Raw genomic sequence first — 21,621 nt, forward strand, 5'->3', positions numbered from 1 at the left:
CCATTAGCGGCAATCCTTCTGCCCAAAAATTCAACCTCGGGTGCAAGAAACAGGCACGTGGATTTCTTGACTCGTAGGTCTACCCGATCCAACCGCTTTAGTACTTCCTCCAAATTACGGAGATGGGAGTCGGTGTCCCTGCCCTTGATAAGTATGTCATCTTGAAATACAACCGTCCCCGGGATGGACTTGAACAGACTCTCCATGTTGCGCTGGAATATGGCAGCTGCCGACCTGATGCCGAATGGGCATCGATTGTACATGAAAAGGCCTCGATGTGTGTTGATGGTGGTGAGTAGCTTCATATACGCAGATGTGAGGTCTAGTTTTGAGAAAAGTTTACCTCCAGCCAATGTGGCAAATAAGTCCTCCGCTCTGGGCAGCGGGTACTGGTCCTGTGGGGAGACTCTGATTATGGTAGATTTGTAGTCCCCACAGATTCGTACGGATCCATCAGGCTTCATGACTGGGAAGATGGGACTTGCCCAGTCGCTAAATTCCACAGATGATATAATGCCATCCCGCAGAAGCCTGTCTAGTTCGTGTTCAATCTTTTCCCTCATCACATAGGGTACAGCTCTGGCCTTGTGATGGACCGGTCTAGCATCCTGTATGATGTAGATTTTGACTTTGGCCCCTTTGAACTGTTGAGCAGGAGGTCCGTTCCTCTAATGACATGGCATGGACATCATCCCATTTCCAGTTTAGTTTTGCCAGCCAGCTTCTCCCCAGCAGTGCTGGGGGGTCTCCGGGGACAATCCACAGGGGAAGTCGGTTCACTGTCCCTTTGTGTGTGACAGAGAGCATGGCGCTGCCGAGGACTGGTACGATTTCTTTGGTATAGGTCCTTAGTTTGGTGTCGACCCTTGTGAGTTTTGGTCTGTCTCTTTTATGCGGCCACAGTTGTTCAAATTGTTGAGCGCCCATGAGAGATTGACTCGCTCCCGTATCCAGCTCCATGTTGACAGGTATCCCATTGAGTAGGACCCTCATCATTATAGGAGGCATCCTGTTGTAGGAGCAGCGGCCATTGATCGCGTTGACCCGCTGTACATCGGTGTCCCGGGTACTGTCCCCACCGTCTTCTGGTCCGCTTTCCGACCCATCCGACTCGTATACCAGCCGAGCTGCCGTTTTTTTGTACATGCGGGCCAAATGCCCTGTATATTCACAGTTCCTGCAAACAGCCTGCTGAAATCGACATCCCCTTGACGAGTGCCCACCCCCACACCTCCAGCACAGACTGCTTGCAAAGAATGAGCTGCGTCTGGCTGATCTCTCTTGAGCTTCTCTCAGTTTGTAGTTGATTGCTCGCATTGTGGGTTGATGAGGTGTGAACGGCCGTTCCTGTGGCCCTTGATGGCTTCTGGTGCCACTGCCTGCTGTCGAGAGCCTGTTCTCCCGGTTTTGTCTGTGTGTGGGGGTAGCAGCTTGTTTAATGCTGTGAACTTCTTGTTCTGATATTTCGTTAGTTGTCGTACCTGCATTGTAAATCAACCTCGTTTCTTCTTCCCCTGCCAAGAATGTCTGTGCAACCAGTGCTGCTGCTTCTAAGGTCAGGTTCTTGGTCTCTATGAGCTTTCGGAATATGCCTGCGTGGCCTATTCCTTCAATGAAAAAGTCTCTCAACATTTTTCTCCTCAGTTCATCGGAGAACTCACATAAACTAGCCAACCTCCAAAGTTCCGCCACAAAGTCGGGTATGCTCTGGCCCACACAGCGTCTGTAGTTGTGGAATCTGTGTCTGGCCATGTGTAGGCTGCTCGCTGGCTTCAGGTGGTCTCTTACCAGTGTGCTCAATTCTTCAAACGACTTACTTGCTGGTTTCTCGGGTGCCAACAGATCCTTCATTAAAGCGTATGTTTTCGAGCCACAGCTGGTCAAGAGATGGGCTCTTCTCTTGTCTGCCTTATCGTCTCCTAACCAGTCTTTGGTTACAAAACTTTGCTGTAGCCTTTCTATAAAGTCCTCCCAATTGTCTCCAGCATTGTACTTTTCATCTGATCCGTAGTTCGCCATTCTGTGGATTCTGTAATCCCGTAACTCGTCGCCACTGTAAAGTCCTGTCACCTCAGTACAGATTCACACGAGGCATATAGTGAAGTCAAGGTCACTCTGGACCTGCACCTTTATTTCACAGCTCTGGAATGCTGCACTTGCCTGAGACCTGTCCTTATATATCTGTCTCTTGCAAGTGCACCCCTGGTGGTAAGGTATGCTGGTGGTTACAGGTCATATCTTATTACAGTCATGTATAGCATGTTAGGATACAGTTATATATAATAATGTAAGATACATGACAGATATGAAGTTGACTACTTCTGTAAGCAGTATCTTTACTACATTACTGCACAAATACTATACTGTCAATGATGCTGAGATGTGTACTATGTGTATTGAGGTGGGTATAAAATTACACTTAAAGCTTGACTGAACATTAGTGTACACATGTGAGAATGTACACAATAAAATAAAGTTTATTTAAGTTCTCAAAGTGTGGAAATTACATTATTGAAGTTGTAAGTCTTTTGAGAACTATTAACAGACATCAATTCAAACGGTAATATATTGATCCATCCCTTGCTCCCAGAGAAAAGCCATGCTGGAAAGAAAAGCGGGTCAGAGATAGGGCTATAACACTGTGGTGCTAAACCTTCAACCTAAACGAGTGCTGCTTTCCACTGGGATCAATCAGTTTACCTTAATGACATTAGGCTAGAAATTACTGTTGGCAATTATAATAGATGAAATGCTAAATGTATTTGCATAACATTTTTCTGTCTACAATTTTAACGGAGGCATTAATTTATTTAAAATAAATGGGTTAACACCTCTGTTAAAGTTGTGGACAGAGCAATGTCATATGAACATAGTGATCAATCATTAACTGTAATGCCCCAAAACAACATCTAGCCTTTCCTTTCTCATTTGTAGAGATTACTGTTTGTTTCTGTGGTGATTTCCCAACCCCTCCCTTATGATTACGTCTTCACACCTTTCAAGAGGTGCAGACTTGAGAAAATCTGGCACACAACTGGTTTAGCCATCTATCACCAAATTTATATGGATCAGATCAAGCACTGTCAGGGTACACTCTCCTCTATCAAAACTGCACACACCTATCAGCCATTTAGAGGGCTGAGGAGCACAGAAGCCCAGCCATTACATCCCTTCCACCTGAGGGAGGAGGGAGTGTGTCTGGTAACTATCCTGCCTCCATCAGAAAGCATGTCCTCATATTACAAAGGTACAAAATGGTGCTCGAAGGACTAACAAAATGACAGTTAAAAGCTTTTAGCTGAACTAAATTATCTGTAAAGCCTCATTCTTATGTTCACAAAATTATCAGCTAGTGATGGATGAATATGTCAACATGTCGCGACTCATGGAGATAAATATTTGCCAGGTGTGTTAATAGTTGCATGCAAAAATAGATCTAATGTCCACCATTGATTTGTGTTTTTCAGCTGATCGACCACCAGCTCCTGTCAATGTCACTGTCAGTCACCTGAAGGCCAACTCAGCCACTGTATCCTGGGATGTTCCTGAAGGAGATGTTATCATTGGTTATGCCATATCACAACTGGTAATGCCTCACAATCTCATTTCACTTCTTGGTTGCTGTTCACAATATCTCAGCAGATTCCATTCACTGCTGCTGGATCCAGTTTTGCTCAGCAACTGCCAGTTTTCATTGAAATCAATGTCAGAACAGCTGAATCCACTCCTGAAAGATAACAATTACAAATTTTATGGTCCAGAAGTTGTGAGTGGTAATTGAATAGTAGGATTTTGGGAGTGATTAATGTACAAGGACAATTTTCTATTTTTCAAATCAAAGGAATGTGTTGCCTTTCAATTTATAATACACCGTATTTTAGACCACCTTATTAAGTTGAAAATTCTGCCATTTTTCCATATAGGAGCACACACTGATACTGAATTTCTGTTGCACTTCATTAGATGTGATCTGAATACATGTATGGTTACGTTGAGTATCCATCTCTGTAAAATGTTGAAGGTAGGCTTGAATTTCCACAGGATTCTTCCAATCTCCTGCCGTAACTTCAGCGGGAGATCAGCAGAATTCCGGGAGTATGGCCGGAATTTTGTGGGGGAGGGCGGGTTGGGGGCGGTGGGTGGAGGGCTCTGAGGCGGTTGGGAAACCTGAGCAGTTTCCCTCAGGCCTGCCGACTATAGCGGCAGGACCTGAGACCTCGGTTTCCCATCCGCAGCCAGCCAGATTGAGAGGCTGGCTGGCTGCAGGCGGGTAGGCGTATGGCTGAATAGAGGAGAGAGGGAGGGAGGGAGGATTTGCATGAGGGCCAGGCTGTTTATGAATTGAGTTATGGGTGGGAGAGATGATCGGGGGTAAAGCAAGCAATCGGGGGGCGGGGGAGAGGAGAGAGGATTGGGGCTCAGGCTGAGCAGACAATCGTGGGAGGGAAGTCGGCCAGCAATTAGGGTTGGATCATGCCGTTAAAATGATGGGGGCGGAATCGTGGCTGGCCTCAACATCATAGTTGGGGTGGGAGGCCTGGGGGGGGAGGGATGGGGGGTGGTGATCGGAGGCCTGGTGAGGGGGTCTCTGATCACGGGGTTGGGTTAGGTAGGGACCCTGTATCCAGGGGTAGGTATAAAGCCACTTATCAGCAGTCCCCATCTTGCTTTAACTGAGGGGTTTCACAAATTGTGTAAAACCCGTCCACAGGCAGTTAAAAACAAAATGGAGGTGAAAAAAGAGGCTGCCAGCCTCATTATGATATTTAAATTGACATTTCGCCCCCTGGGAACATAGGCACAGGAGAGGACCATTTAATCCCTCGAGCCTGTTGCACCATTCGATGAGATCATGGCTGATCTGCAACCTAACTCCATATATCTGCCTTTTCACCATATCCCTTAATACCTTTGGTTAACAAAAATCTATCAATCTCAGCTTTAAAATTAATAATTGATCTAGCATCAATTGCTGTTTACGGAAAAGAGTTCCAAAATTCTACCATCCTTTGGCTGGAGTCTTCCCAGCCCTGCAAGAGCAGGTTTGGAGGGAGGCCCTCTGTCAAAATGGCCCTGATTGGAATATATTTTTGTTGGCAGAAGTCTGCTCTGAACTCAGCTCTGTGTCAGTTTGTCAACTGTCGGGTCTGCCTATGGTATTTAAGGTATTTAAAAGGATTTTACGCAGGCCCTTACTATTTTACCAAGTTTTCAATGAGTTTGCCAATCCTCGGGTTTCACGTCAGGTAAGTGTGTTGGGTTCTCAGTAACTCTCCATTGCTTTGGCTAATTAACAGCTGCAGAAATGGTATGAAAGCTACCATTTCACAACTGTTCACTTTCCAATGTCAGAAGCTGAAACCTTCAGGATCTGGAAGAAACGTTTGAGCTGTATGCAGTTTGGAAATGTTTGCAGTGAACTCTCTATTCACTGTCACCTCCTTGGAGCAACCTCTCTCACCATTGACAGATTGCTTCTGTCATCTCAACTTCACCTAGTATCTATTCCAGCAGCATTGGTGCCCTTGAAAAATCTCACCTTGGACCTCAGAACCCCACCATGATCAGCCCCAACACCAACATCACTAAACACCAGTATCACCAACAACAAGAGCAACCTTCTCTGCAATCAGCTGATGCTGCACAGGACACAGGGCATCAGCACCTGACCACATTGACATAAGAACATAAGAAATAGGAGCAGGAGTAGGCCATTTGGCCCCTCGTGCCTGCACCTTCATTCAATAAGATCATGGCTGTTCTGATCTTCACCTTAACTCCACTTCCCTGTCCCTTCCCCATAACCCTTGACTATCTTATCGTTAAAAAATCTGTCCATTTCCACCTTAAATATATTCAATGACCCAGCCTCCACATCTCTCTGGGGTAGAGAATTCCAAAAATACACGACCTTCTGAGAGAAGAAATTCCTCCTCATAGGTCTCCGTTTTAAATGGGTGACCCTTTATTCTGAAACTATGCCCCCTAGTTCTAGATTCCCCCATGAGGGGAAACATCCTCTCTGCATCTACCCTGTCAAACCCCTTCATAATCATATACATTTCAATAAGATCACCTCTCATTCTTCTAAACTCCAATGCATATAGGCCCAACCTGCACAACTTTTCTTCATAAGACAAACCCTTCATCTCAGGAATCAACCTAGTGAACCTTCTCTGAACTGCCTCCAATCCAAGTATATCCCTTCTTAAATAAGGAGACTAAAGCTGCACGCAGTACTCCAGGTGTGGTCTCACCAACGCCCTGCCCTCACCATGGCCACATTTACTTCACTTGACGCTGTACACCCTGGCTGCCACGTGATGCGCCAGGTTGGTACCACCCCACACCAGCACCATAAAGCATCCCTGCAATTCCCAAGCCATTCCTTTAACACCCATTACCATTGTGGGGATACTCTTATGTCTGTCCATTCACTATAATTCACTCAGTCACTTCCAAAGGTGCACACAAATCTGAAAACGAGCACAAAATGTTCAAAATAAAAATGTCAATGTTTGACACATTAGCAGAAACTCTACACGAATATTGGCTAAAAGATCCAAGTGCCTACCCTTGTGTGTTTTTAGTTGGTATAATTGGACAAGGATGAGGTTGAGTGTGAGGGGTGGCTAGTGAGATGGGGAGTGATAATGTAGATAGAGAGAGATGGATGGGTGGAGGTGCAAGGTAAGTTGCTGTAAGGATGTGCAGGAGTAGAGTAGGGAAGGCAGGTGATGGGGATGTGATGAGTGGCACAGCAGGATGAGGTTGAGTGTGGCTTTACAGTAATGTTTTGTGATCTACTGAGATCATTGAAAGGTTTGCACCACTGCTGCCTGGTCCTCATGACAATGTTCCTGCTTGGGCCCTCCTGTGCAATGTGCAACCAGGTTGCATTGGTGTCCTGTGGAGGTCTCTTCTGCCCATTGGAAGGGAAGTGAACCTTCCTGCATGCTGCGACTCCCTCCATAAGCATCTGGAGAGAGTCATGGGGAAGCCTGGGTGCAACCGTGCACTTTTTTGCAGTGCTTGTCAGTGTTTGCAGTACCTCAATGCTGTAGAACACTGACAGCACAACTGTCAAAAAAAGGTGGCCATGGTCCCTTTAAGGAAACCAGCTGATGACACGCCATCAGATGATGTCATCAGATCTGCTTCCTGTTAATTGGCTGGGAACCTCGCAGGGCGGGCTTGACAAGCTCCATCAATGTAAAATCAGATCAACAGAGCTCCATGGAAGCAGGAGCGGGGTCACAGTCCATCACTTACCTTGCCTACATTTAGAGTGACCTTTGTGTGTAAAAGCGTTTCCTAATTTCACTCCTGAAAGGTCTGGCTCTCATTTTTAGACTATGGCCCCTAATTCTAGACTCCCTAACCAGCGGAAATAGTTTCTCACTATCTACCCTATATGTTCCCCTTAATATCTTGAAAACTTCGATCAAACCATCCCTAAACCTTTTAAATTCTCAGGAACTATCCTAATTTGTGTAATCTCTCCTCCTAATTTAATCCTTGAAGTCCGGGTATCATTCTGGTAAACCTACGCTGCACTCCCTTCAAGGTCAATATATCCTTCCTAAGATGTGGTGCCCAGAACTGCTCATGATACTTCAGGTGTGGTATAACCAGGGTTTTGTTTAGCTGCAGCATAACTTCTACTCTTGTATTCTCGTCCTCTAGATGTAAAGGCCAGCATCACATTAGCCTTTTTGATTATTTTCTGTTCCTGTTCATGGCATTTTAATGATCTGTGTACCTGGACTCTCAAGTCTCTTTGTTTTTAGCTTTTCACTATTTAGAAAGAATCCTTTTCTATCCTTTTTAGGTCCAAAATGGATGACCACACATTTGCCTAAATTGAAATCCATTTGCCACAGTTTTGCTTATTCACTTAATCTATCAATATCCCTTTGTAATTTATGCTTTCATCTACACTGCCAACATTGCCGCCTATCTTTGTGTCATCAGCAAATTTGGATATATGACTTTATATCCCATTATCTAAGTTGTCAATAAATATAGTAAATAGTTGAGGCCCCAACAAAGATCCCTGCGGGACACCACTAGTCACATCCTGCCAATTTGTGTACCTACCCATTATTTCTACTCTCTGTCTCCTGCCGCTCAGCCAATTTCCTAACCATGTCAATAATTTGCCTTCAATTCCATTGGCTTCAACCTTAGTTAAGTTTCTTATGTGGGACTTTAGAAAATGCCTTCTGGAAGTCCATATAAATAACATCCATAGACATTCTCCTGTCTGCTACTTTAGACATCTCTTCAAAAAATTCAATCAGGTTTTTCAGGCATAACCTACCTTTTATAAATCCATACTGGCTCTCTCTGATCAGCTGAAAATTTTCAAGGTTTTCAGTCACTCTATCCTTAATCCTGTCCTAGGGCCCAAGAGAGGCATGAGCTTGGGGCCCAGAAGAGGCGAGGGCCCAGGGGCAGCACGGGCCAGCCCACACTGCAATATATGTGCGCACTAGATCCGTGCAGCAGAGCTGGTCTCCAGTCGTCTTGGTTAATCCTTACCACTGGATTAAGACCTAGCTCTATCAAGCCCATGTGGTGGCTGGTGTGCAACAGCCACCACACATTAAAAAAATCCATGCACAGGCATCTTCCATCCTTCAACATGTCGTTCGAGACCTGGAATATTAGGTCCTTCATTGAAACACCTGTGAACTCATCCCTTTTTGACATGGAAGCAAGTCATCCTCGATACGAGGGACCGCCTATGATGCTGCTGATGATGATGATAAATTATTGACTCTGGTAATTTCCCAACAACAAATGTTAGGCTAACTAGTCTATAATTCCCTGGTTTCCCTCTCTCACCATTCATAAATAGTGGCTCAATTTTACAATCTAAAGGAACATTTCCTGAATCGAGAGAACGTTGGAAGATTATAGTTAGGGCATCTGCAACGTGCTCACCTACTTCCTTTAAAACCCTGGGATGGAAACCATCTGGTTCTCGGAATTTGTCACTCTTTAGTGGCATTATTTTCTTCATTACTGTTATCTTGCTTACATTAATTTTGTTGAATCCTTATTCCTGATTCAATATTAGTTTCCTTGAGATTTCCAGCATGGTATCCTCTTCCTCTACTGTAAATACTGACACAAAGTAATTGTTCAAAGTGTCCGCCATTTCCTTATTACCATTGACAATATCACTGTTATCGGTTTTCAAGGGAGCAACAATGCTCCTGATCGCCCTATTTTTCCTAATATAATTGTAAAAAAAAATTGCATTGATTTTGATATCCCTTGCAAGTTTCTTTTCATGCTCCTTTTTTGTAGCTCTGTTTTGTCACTATTTTCTATTCTTTGCATCTTTCCCATTTAAGATCTGTCTCTTATCTCTTTAGTCATCCATGGATGTTCTTTTGGCAAGTAGAGCTCTTCCCCCTTAGGGGTATAAACTGGTTCTGTATCATGTTAAATTATTTTTTAAACATTTCCCACTGATCTTTACCCATTAACAGATTTCCCCAGTTTACTGTGTACAGTCTCTGTCTCATCCCATTGAAGTCGGCCTTACCCAAATCTAGAATCTTAGTAGCTGTTTTGCATTTCTCCCTTTCAAACGCTATGTTGATCCCATCATGTTATGATCACTATTGGATCAATGTTCAGGCATAGTTAAGCTGTTAACTAAATCTGGCTCATTACTCATTATGTAATCCAATATGGCATGCCCTCTTGTTGGTTCTAGGACATATTGTTGAAGAAAACTATCCCAGATTCACTCAAGGAATTCACCACAGTAGCTGCGTAAACAGCTAAAAATGGTCATTGAAGCCATTTCTCCAGGGGGTTCTACCAATCTCCTGTCAAAGAATCACTACGAAAACTCGAATTAAAAATGTACTCCCAAAGTGAGGCCCTAAATTTCCATGGAACCACATCATCAACGTTTTGCATACTGTTACATTTTGGGATCTTTTGACCATTTTTTCATAAATGATTTGGAAAACAGTTACTTTCAAGCTGTGTTTTAAAACACAGTGTTATTCGTGCAAGTTTTTTTTAAAGCGGGTAGTATGAGACTATAGGTAGATAAGATGCTAATGAATTAACTGTAATGTTCTTTCCTCATAGTTTGTAAGTAATTAACAATCGGTTATCTTATCTTGGTAAGCAATAAATGGCGCATGCCCATTGTGCTGGGGGGGTCTCTGATCTTTGGCATAAGGCAGGGGGTCTGGTTAGCTTTCCCTTTCCAGCTGTAAACAACAAGAGATAAAACACAGAGACAGACACAGGCAGAGTGTCTTCGTGAAACATGAAGGCAGTCAGGTTTATTAAAGAGAAAGCTGTGAGGACTTTCACTGAAAAGGATAGAAATGCTGGAGGATAGTTAGAAGCCTTATTGTCGAAGTCAAGTAAGATGATCCACTGATAAGCTAGCATGGCATGTCCTTCATTTTGTATTAGAATGTGAAGATAAATTGTATGGACTCAATTAAATGATCATAATGGCTTTTTGAAATGTTCATGGGCTAGATTTTCCACTTTTGTGCTTATCGCCAAAAAATGGGCGTTATTTTCTGCGTGGGCTTTTTGCCCATTCTCAAAGCACCTAGACTCCATTTTTCAAAATGGGCGTTACCACGAGCGATATGAAATGGGCGGTAGCATTAAATTTTTTGGACCTTCTGCCATAAAGTGTCGCCATCTTTAGCAATGGCATGGCAACGCACGATTCCCGCGATTCAGGAGGTCGAGGATCATCATGACATGTGCAGAAGAGGAGGCAGAGAGAAAGGGAGCTGAGAGGGACTGAAAGCATGTGTGGCTGTGGTGTGTGCTTGTTTGGCTGTTGTGGGAGGCACGCGAGAGATTCACCAGCAGCAAAAAGCCTACTAATCACCAAGAACATAGTTGGCACTGAGCTTTTGTCCAACAAATAAGATATAACATGGAAGGGATGGTGGAGGCCCTGGAGCTGGTAGCAGAGGGCTCCCAGTGGTCCCGGAGCGCGGCACTGCACCCCAACATGCCGTACCCCCATTGCCAACCACACATGAGAGGCAGCAGCAACATCTTGCCTCTGGCTTGGAGCACATTCCCACCTCAGGAACGTCCTCTCCTGTATCCGTCCAAGCAGTGGTTCGGCCGTCATCCCCCCCAACCCCCCCCCCCCCCCCCCCCGCAATGAAGCATCGCCTGAGGAGCTCCTCGGCCAGGTGGCTTGGAGTCAGGAGGGGAAGGGGAAGGGGTCAAGGTGGGGAGAAGAAGCGGGGTGAGGGGGGTGGGGGGAGGGTTGGTTTTTACTGAAATACTGATGATTACAGACAAATGTTCGTTTAAATGTTTTTTATTTAACAAAACCTTGTTGCGCATTGGCTCAGATAGCTGCACCATTACACGCTGGTGATTCCTTATCAAAGAGTATAATGACACTTAACTTCAATCAACTTAAACTTTAACTGTCACCAAGGTGATGCCCACCATTGATGTATCACCTGCACACGCAGCAGTGTGTCAGCCTTGTAAATAACACCAACGTTCTTTCAGGCAAAGCGATCATTGATGAGCTCCCGACATAAGGCTCTTGCAGCTATCATGCCACCACGGGCCCTTTCATGCAGTCTACAGGGGAGTGGGGGCATGGCTTCAGCGTCAGCCTGATTGTCTGGGCCGACGTCAGCATCCGTCTCCTCGTCCTCCTCTTCCTTTCTCTGGTGAGGTGGACTGCCAGACTCATCAGGCAATTTTCGTCCCCACCTGACAGCCAATTTGTGCAGCATGGATCAGACCACCACAAATTGAGCTACTTGCTCAGGGTGGTATTGGAGCTCGCCTCCTGAGTGGTCCAGGCATCTAAAGCGCTGCTTCAGCACTCCAATGGTTTTCTCCACAATATTGCGATTTGCTCTGTGGCTCTCGTATCGTCTCTCCGCTTCGGTGTGGGTGTCACGCAGGAGGATCATCAGCCAGGTGGCGAGGCTATATCCTTTGTCACCAAGCATCCAGCATTGACCTTGTGGCTGATTGTTAATCAAGTCAGATACAGTGCTCTCACACAGGATGTGAGCATCATGGATGCTGCCCGGAAATTTAGCATTCACTGCCAGTATAATTTGCTGGTGGTCGACAACCAGTTGGACATTCAGGGAGTGGAATCCCTTGCGGTTCCTGAAAACCTCTGCATCCTGAAAAGGTGCCCGCATCGCGATGTGCATACAGTCTATTGTTCCCTGCACCTTGGGGAGGTTTGCAATTCTGGAGAATCCTAGAGCCTGGTCATAGGGAAGCTGATCAAGTCCCTCCTGCATGCCTACAGGGCTTCAGTGACCTGTCTAATGCAGCAATGTGTGGCATGTTGAGAAAGTCCACAAATGTCGCCAGCTGTGGCCTGAAAAGAACCCAAGGCGTGGAACAACAGTGCCACAGTGACTTTGACCTCGACGGACAGTGTAGTACTGATGGTGCTGGCAGGCTGCAGATCTGCCCTTATCAGCTAGCATATCTCAGTGAGAACTACTTTGAGGAAGCGCAGTCTCCGAAGGCAGGTGGTGTCGGGTAAATCGAGGTAAGACTGCTTCTCCCTGAACTTGCGGGGGGTGTAACTTCTGGTCCTCCTCATCAGTCTGGCATGTCTTACATTGGACACATAATGCTGTGGAGCGTACCTTCGGCGATCTCGAGTCTGCTGCATGTAATTGGTCACCAAGAGAGGGTGAGAAAGGACAGGCCCCATTGCAGTAGCTCTCTGTTTTCCACCGATTGGTCACAAACTAGGAATGTCCCAACGAAGACACCTATTCAATTCCAATTGGTCACAGTATGGTCAAGATGTTTGTAGAGATGTTCACATCAACTCCAATGACCGCCAGAGTACATCCGAACTCCCACAAGGTTGAAGCAAGTGACGTTGGGCGATCTCATGGCTGCTAGTTTCGGTAAATATGCTCTTTACAACAAAAAAAAGTGGGCGGGTGGTATTATTGAATCTTGACGTTGAATCAGTGCGGAAATTAACACTGGGCGATATTATGTCCGTTGATTTCGCCCATTCTGATGATTCCGCCCCAAAAAATGTTTTTCCCGGCGTTAAGCACATGGGGAAAGTTTCTGAGAAATGCCTGTCAGTTTACATTTTGTGGCTAAATGGGCGATATCTGGGTGTTATATGTCATTTCAGCGGTAAAATGGGCGTTAAGAGGGTGTTAAGCATGCAAAAAAAAAGTGGAGGTTCTAGCCCCATGTCTCTGCGAAATAAAGTAGCTTAATTCTTCATTTCAGGCCGAGTCTCAACAACTGTTTGCTCGATCCACCTTCAGAGAAACTGAAGACATGAATATCTAGTCCAGGTCACAAGGGGCTATTATTGTTAAACAGCCAGGTTACACTATTGGGCAAGTAGATACAGTGATGCAAGAGTTAACCCCTAACCACCACACCTAAAATGCTCCCAAATTATTAACACACAGAAGGATATTGTTTATTTCACTTGGACCATGGCAGCATATTATGTATGGTTAAATTAATTCAAATGAATATGATGTAGGTTAGCTGGGCATTTAGAAACATAGAAACATAAAAAATAGGTGCAGGAGTACACCATTCGGCCCTTCGAGCCTCCACCACCATTCAATATGATCATGTCTGATCATGCAACTTCAGTACCCCATTCCTGCTTTCTCTCCATACTCCTTGATCCCTTTAGCCGTAAGGGCCACATCTAACTCCCTTTTAAATATATCTAACAAACTGGCCTCAACAAATTTCTGTAATAGAGAATTCCACAGGTTCACAATTCTCTGAGTGAAGAAGTTTCTCCTCATCTCGGTCCTAAATGGCTTACCCCTTATCCTTAGACTGTAACCCCTGGTTCTGGACATCCCCAACATCGGGAACATTCTTCCTACATCTAACCTGTCCAATCCTGTCAGAATTTTATATGTTTCTATGAGATCCCCTCTCATTCTTCTAAATTCCAGTGAATATAAGCCCAGTCGATCCAGTCTTTCTTCTTATGTCAGTCCTGCCATCCCAGAAATCAGTCTGGTGAACCTTCGCTGCACTCCCTCATTAGCAAGAATGTCCTTCCTCAGATTAGGAGACCAAAACTGTACACAATTTTCAATGTATGGCCTCACCAAGGTCCTGTACAACTGCAGTAAGATCTCCCTGCTCCTATACTCAAATCTTCTCGCTATGAAGGCCAACATGCCTTCTTCACCGCCTGCTGTACCTGCATGCCAACTTTCAATGACTGATGTACCATGACACCCAGGTCTCGTTGCACCCACCTCCCCTTTTCCTAATCTGTCACCATTCAGATAATATTCAGCCTTCCTGTTTTTGCCACCAAAGCGGATAACCTCATCTACATTATACTGCATCTGCCATGCATTTGCCCACTCACCTAACCTATCCAAGTCACCCTGCAGCCTCTTAGCATCCTCCACACAGCTCACACTGCCACCCAGCTTAGTGCCATCTGCAAACTTGGAGATATTACATTCAATTCCATCATCCAAATCATTAATGTATATTGTAAATAGTTGGGGTCCCAGCACTGAGCCTTGCGGCACTCCACTAGTCACTGCCTGCCATTCTGAAAAGGACCCATTTATTTCTACTCTTTGCTTCCTGTCTGCTAATCAGTTCTCTATCCACATCAATACATTACGCCCAATACATTGTGCTTTAATTTTGCACAGTAATCTCTTGTGTGGGACCTTGTCAAAAGCCTTGTGAAAGTCCAAATACACCACATCCACTGGTTCTCCCTTGTCCACTCTATTAGTTACATCCTCAAAAAATTCTAGATTTGTCAAGCATGATTTCCCTTTCATAAATCCATGCTGACTTGGACCGATCCTGTCACTGCTTTCCAAATGCGCTGCTATTACATCTTTAATAATTGATTCCAACATTTTCCCCACTACCGATGTCAGGCTAACCGATCTATAATTCCGTTTTCTCTCTCTTTTTTTTTTAAAAGTGGGGTGACATTAGCTACCCTCCAATCCATAGGAACTGATCCAGAGTCTATAAAATGTTGGAAAATTACCACCAATGCATCCACTATTTCTAGGGCCATTTTCTTAAGTACTCTGGGATGCAGACTATCAGGCCCTGGGGATTTATCGCCCGTCAAACCCATCAATTTCCCTAATACAATTTCCTGACTAATAAGGATTTCTTTCAGTTCTTCCTTCTCGCTAGACCCTCAGTCCCCTAGTATTTCCGGTAGGTTATTTGTGTCTTCCTTAGTGAAGACAGAAACAAAGTATTTGTTCAATTGGTCTGCCATTTCTTTGTTCCCCATTATAAATTCACCTGATTCTGACTGCAAGGGGCCTACATTTGTATTCACTTAACTTTTTCTCTTCACATATCTATAGAAGCTTTACCTGTCAGTTTTTATGTTCCCTGCAAGCTTACTCTCATACTCTATTTTCCCCCTGCTAATTAAACCCTTTGTCCTCGTCTGCTGAATTCTAAATTTCTCCCAGTCCTCCAGATTTGACACGATCCCTAAGTTCCCTTGTTAGCCATGGTTGAGCCACCTTCCCGTTTTATTTTTACGCCAGACAGGGATGTACAATTGTTGAAGTTCATCCATGTGCCCTTAAAAGTCTGCCATTGCCTATCCACTGTCAACCCTTTAAGTATTACTCGCCAGTCTATCCTAGCCAATTCACATCTCATACCATCGAAGTTACCTTTCTTTAAGTTCAGGACTCTAGTCTCTGCATTAACTGTGTCACTCTCCATCTTAATGAAGAATTCTACCATATTATCGTCACTCTTCCCCAGGGGGGCCTCGCACAAGATTGCTAATTAATCCTCACTCATTACACAACACCCAGTCTAGGATGGCCAGCTCTCCAGTTGGTTCCTCGGCATATTGGTCTAGAAAACCATCCCTTATACACTCCAGGAAATCCTCCACTGTATTGCTACCAGTTTGGTTAGCCCAATCTGTATGTAGATTAAAGTCACCCATGATAACTGCTGTATCTTTATTGCGTGCATCCCTCATTTCCTGTTTGATGCCATCCCCAACCTCACTACTACTGTTTGGTGGTCTGTACACAACTCCCATGGGCGTTTTCTGCCCTTTGGTGTTCCGCAGCTCTCTCCATACAGATTCCACATCATCCAAGCTAATGTCCTTCTTTACTATTGCGTTTATCACCTCTTTAACCAGTAATGCTACCCCACCTCCTTTTCCTTTCTGTCTATTCTTCCTGAATATTGAATACCCCTGAATGTTGAGTTCCCAGCCTTAGTCACCCTGGAGCCATGTTTCCGTAATCCCAATTACATCATATCCGCTAACAGCTATCTGCACATTTAGTTCATCCACCTTGTTACGAATGCACCTCGCATTGAGACACAGAGCCTTCAGACTTGTTTTTTTAGCACTCTTTGTCCTTTTAGAATTATGTTGAAATATGGCCCTTTTTGATTTTTGCCTTGATTTCTCTGCCCTCTACTTTTCCTTATCTCCTTTCTTCCTTTTGCTTCTGCCCCCATTTTACTTCCCTCTGTCTCCCTGCATAGATTCCCATCCTCCTGCCATATTAGGTTAAACCCTCCCCAACAGCACAAGCAAACACTCCCCCTAGGACATTGGTTCCAGTCCTGCCCTGGTGCAGACTGTCCAGTTTGTACTGGTCCCACCTCCCCAGAACCGGTACCAATGTCCCAGGAATTTGAATTCCTCCCTCTTGCACCATTGCTCAAGCCACGTATTCATCTTAACTATCCTGCTATTTCTACTCTGACGAGCATGTGGCACTGGTAGCAATCCTGAGATTACTACCTTTGAGGTCCTACTTTTTAATTTAACTCCTAGCTCCCTAAATTCAGCCTGTAGGACCCCATCCCATTTTTTACCTATATCGTTGGTACCTATAATACACCACAACAACTAGCTGTTCACCTCCCCCTCCAGAATGCCCTGCAGCCGCTCCGAGACATCCTTGACCCTTGCATCAGGGAGGCAACATACCATCCTGGAGTCTCGATTGTGGCCGCAGAAACGCTGCTCTATTACCCTTACCCCGATCTATTTCCTTACCACTATAGCTCTCTCACTCATTTTCCTGCCCTCCTTTGCAGCAGAGCCACCTATGGTGCCAGGAACTTGGATGTCTTCCCCTGATGAGCCATCTCCCCCAACAGTATCAAAGCGGTCTATCTGTTTTGGAGGGAGATGACCGCAGGGGACTCCTGCACTACCTTCCTACTCCTGCTCTGCTTGATGGTCATCCATTCCCTATCTGTCTTTGTAACCTTTACCTGCGATGTGACCAACTCACAAACGTGCTATTCACGACATCTTCAGCACCGCGGATGTCCAGAGTGAATCCATGCGCAGCGCCAGTGCTGCAATGCAGGCTGACAGGAGCTGCAGCTGGACACACTTCCCGCATACAGAGTAGTCAGGGACACTGGAAGTGTCCCTGATTTCCCACATAGCACAGGAGGAGCATGACATGGGTCTGGGCTCTCCTGCCATGACTTAACCCTTAAATTAACTTAATTTGGCAACAATGCCAAAGGTTTCTTACTGATAAGAAAAGAAAAAGAAAAAGAAAAAGCTAAAATACTCACCAATCCACCAGCCAATCACTTACCTGTTTGGCTGTGATGTCACACTTCGATTTCTTTTTACTTCTTTGTTTACTTTTGTCCCTGCACCAGCTGCCGCTACCGACTGCCGCTGCTCCCGGCCTTTTGTAGGCCTCGATCCTCGACCTCCCGCTCCCAAATGCCGCTCCCGAACTGCTGCTGCTGGCCTTTTATAGGCCTCGATCCTCGACTTCCCACTCCTGACTGCCGCTCCCAAACTGCCGCTGCTGGCCTTTTATAGACCTTGATCCTCGACCTCCCGCTCCCGACTGCCGCTCCCGAACTGCTGCTGCTGGCCTTTTATAGGCCTTGATCCCCGACCTCCCGCTCCCGAACTGCCGCTGCTGGCCTTTTATAGGCCTCGATCCTCGACCTCCCGCTCCCCACTGTCGACCTCCTGCTCCCGACTGCCAATTTTGATGTCTGTGTCGGAAAATGGCAATCAGAAGTCGACATCAGGAGAGTTAATATTTTCTCTCCCTTTTGTAGAATAGTTCTGTTTGATATTTGTGCCTTGTCCCCGGCCACCCTCCCCAACTCCACTCGTGGCCCTACTCCCCAACCCCCCCACCCCAACTCCACTCCCCAACTCCACTCCCAGTCCCCCTCCCCAACTCCAATCCCGGTCCCCCTCCTCAACTCCACTCCTGGTCCCCATCCCCAACTCCACTCCTGTTCTCCCGGCCCCCCTCCTCAACTCCACTCCCGGCCCCCCTCCCCAACTCCACTCCTGGTCCCCCGGCCCCCCTCCCCAACTCCACTCCTGGCCCCCCTCCCCAACTCTACTCCCGGCCCCCCTCCCCAACTCCACTCCTGGCCCTCCTCCCCAACTCCCTCCCCAACTCACTCCCGGCCCCCTCCCCAACTCCACTCCCGGTCCCTCTCCCCAACTCCACTCCTGGCCCCCCTCCCCAACTCTACTCCCGGCCCCCCTCCCCAACTCCACTCCTGGCCCTCCTCCCCAACTCCCTCCCCAACTCACTCCCGGCCCCCTCCCCAACTCCACTCCCGGTCCCTCTCCCCAACTCCACTCCTGGTCCCCCTTCCCAACTCCACTCCTGGTCTCCCGGCCCCCCTCCTCAACTCCACTCCCGGCCCCCCTCCCCAACTCCACTCCCGGTCCCCCGGCCCCCCTCCCCAACTCCACTCCTGGCCCCCCTCCCCAACTCTACTCCCGGCCCCCCTCCCCAACTCCACTCCCGGCCCTCCTCCCCAACTCCCTCCCCAACTCACTCCCGCCCCCCTCTCCCCAACTCCACTCCTGGCCCCCCTCTCCAACTCCACTCCCGGTCCCCCGGTCCCCCTCCCCAACTCCACTCCTGGTCCCCCTCCCCAACTCCACTCCCAGGCTCCCGGCCCCCCTCCCCAACTCCACTTCCGGCCCCCCTCCCCAACTCCACTCCCCAGCTCCACTCCCGGCCTCACTCCCGGCTCCACATTCCACAAATCAGATTCTGTATTTGGTTTTTGTAACTGGTGGTTCTTTTCGAAATGTTTTAAAATTTAAGGGTCGATTTCAACTCCAGGCGGGAATCAGGGATGTGGAGGCTGAAGTGGGCAGCAAACTGCCGAGTCCCCCGGAGTCTGAGCCAGGGAGATTTTAACTCCTGGCTTTCTTTTGCATGCCTCGACACTGACTCATGCCCAAAACCAGCACGAATTACATCGCCACTGGCGGGTGGGAGTCAAAATTGGTGGAGTGGGGTGGGGGTTGGGCAGCTACTGGGAGGCACGAAAACAATCCCGGCAAAGTAAATGTGGATTTGGAAGGATTGGCGTGTTTCCAATCAGAGGAGGAGGGAAGCCTGGGGCATGTTAGGCTCAAGATTCAAGGAGGCTCTTCTGCTCACAAGGAACCTTAAGGACTTGTGTGGGCCCGGATCCTTGCTGTCATGAGCAAAGGCTCATGGTTAAAATTACACTGCCATTTAAATTAGGCCCCTGCTCCTCTGGGGTGAGTGACCTTCCTGTGCATGAAGACAGGTATGTAAAAATGGTGGGGGGGGGCATGAACTGTCATAAAAGCGACACAAACGTCCGTCCCCGCAGTGGGGTTATAATCGGCTTTTATGAATCTCCCTATCATCTGACCTCTAGCCAGCATCACCCCACCACACTGCAGCTGATACTAGCTGTGTGGAGCATCACAGCACATCACCTCAGTGCTCCAATGTATTGCAGCAGCTTGCCGCCAACTCTGAGTTCTGATTTATCTACCTGCTGGTTTGTAATGAATTCCTTGAAATGCTACGTCCAAGTAATCATTATAAATCCTCTCTCCTTTTTGTTTTATTTACATGATAACTTTTAATCTATTTATTTCCAGGAATGCAATATTACTTTATTATGGATTGTTTATTCATTATGACCTTGTGATTTATTCAGAGCTCGGGTACAGGTCAATTAAATAGTGAGGGGAGAATTTAACCTGTAAGCAGTATTAATCTGGCCTGATTTGTGTTGAGATGATAAATCAGCCTCTATCCAAGGTATCATTTTCTGCTATGCAGCCCATCAATACTTATACTGTGATTACTGCAGGTATTGGAGGGGGGAGAGGGAAAAGGCAGGTACAATTTAGATTTGTTGGCAGTCAGTAACACTGAACTGGTCACCAATGTAATTTATTATTAAACATCCCATTTTTAAATGACTGGAGTCTTGTTATTATCAGGGCAACAATGCAAACTTGTACATTCTCACAATCTAGGGGGCCTTTATTTATTTGCATCTCTTTTATACTCACCTGCTGGCCAGACTGCCTTTTCTTTCCATGGCTGCTGATGAGAAATGTAAATATTAAAAAACTCTTCCGACTACCTCGACCACAAAATAGATGCAGCAAAGACCATGGCTGATCTCAGCTGGCAGTAACCCCTACTGTGCACCAACTAGAAAATTCCCCTTACATTCTTAATCAGCATTATTAGTAATTATGGATCAGTCACGTCCTCCTAAACAAAGGGAATCCACCCAACACCATTAACGCCTCCAGAAGGAGGTAATCGCTCCCACATCTGTCAAGTGAAATGCCTCGATGAGAAGCAGATGAAATGATCATGGGCACTTACAGAACATCATAATTAAAAACAGAAAAATAGGTTTCCGTAAAATATTAAACAATATTAACAGCACAACAACAGGCCATTCAGCCAACAAGTTATATGTTCCACAAGAGCTTCTTGCCACCCTTCTTCATCTCACCCTATCAACATATCCTTCTATTCCTTTCTCCCTCATGTGCTTATCTAGCTTCTCCTTAAATGCATCTGTGCTATTCACCTCAACTACTCCTTGTGTTAGCGAGTTACACATTCTAACTACTCTCTGGGTAAAGAGGTTCCTCCTAAATCCCGATTGGATTTATTAGTGACTATCTTATATCTATGGTCCCGAGTTCTGGTCTACCCCACAAGCAGAAACATCTTCTCTACATCTATCACATCAGACACTTTTGTAATCTTAAAGACTTCTATCAGGTCAAGCCTCGGCCTTCTCGTTTCTAGAGAAAAGAGCTCCAGCCTGTTCAGTCGTTCCTGATAGCTATAACCTTGCAGTTCTGGTATCATCCTTGTAAATATGTTTTGTACCTTCTCCAGTGCCTCCATATCCTTTTTATAATATGGCGATTAAGGGCTATAAATTCAGGTTCTTAACGTCACCTGTTACCGGCAAAAAATGGCGAAAGAGCAGCAACCTCTGGTGGCAGGTCCCGTGGCATCCTCCATTTTGGTCCTCTCCGTAGCGCTGCCGGTAAGTATTAGCGCCCTGCAAAAAAATGGTGGATTGGTGACTTCTGCCAGTGTGCAACGCCGCTTTAACGTCATTACGGCCACATTGACCCGAGCACTGTGTTCAGCGCTGGGTCATAACCACACCAGGGAAAGCCAGCTTGTAAAGTGACTGACAGAGGTACTGGCAGCACCGCTTAAACGAACACATTTTTCAGGTAAGTTTGCATTTAAGCTTTTAGACTGTTTTTTAAATTTTAGTGGCTTGCTG

General features: G+C 46.1%; 1 protein-coding gene across 2 annotated transcripts in view; it reads left to right on the plus strand.

Moving 5' to 3' along the window:
• LOC139266819 (fibronectin type III domain-containing protein 4-like) overlaps window positions 1-21,621 on the plus strand; it is a 370,845-nt gene that overhangs the window by 160,006 nt on the left and 189,218 nt on the right. For both annotated transcript variants that reach the window (XM_070884423.1, XM_070884424.1), the window contains exon 2: window positions 3,468-3,586. In XM_070884423.1, coding sequence (XP_070740524.1) covers window positions 3,468-3,586 — 119 coding nt within the window. The remainder of the gene's footprint in view (window positions 1-3,467; window positions 3,587-21,621) is intronic.

This window comes from Pristiophorus japonicus, chromosome 7 (assembly GCF_044704955.1).
Source record: "Pristiophorus japonicus isolate sPriJap1 chromosome 7, sPriJap1.hap1, whole genome shotgun sequence".
Taxonomy (NCBI): Eukaryota; Metazoa; Chordata; class Chondrichthyes; family Pristiophoridae; genus Pristiophorus; species Pristiophorus japonicus.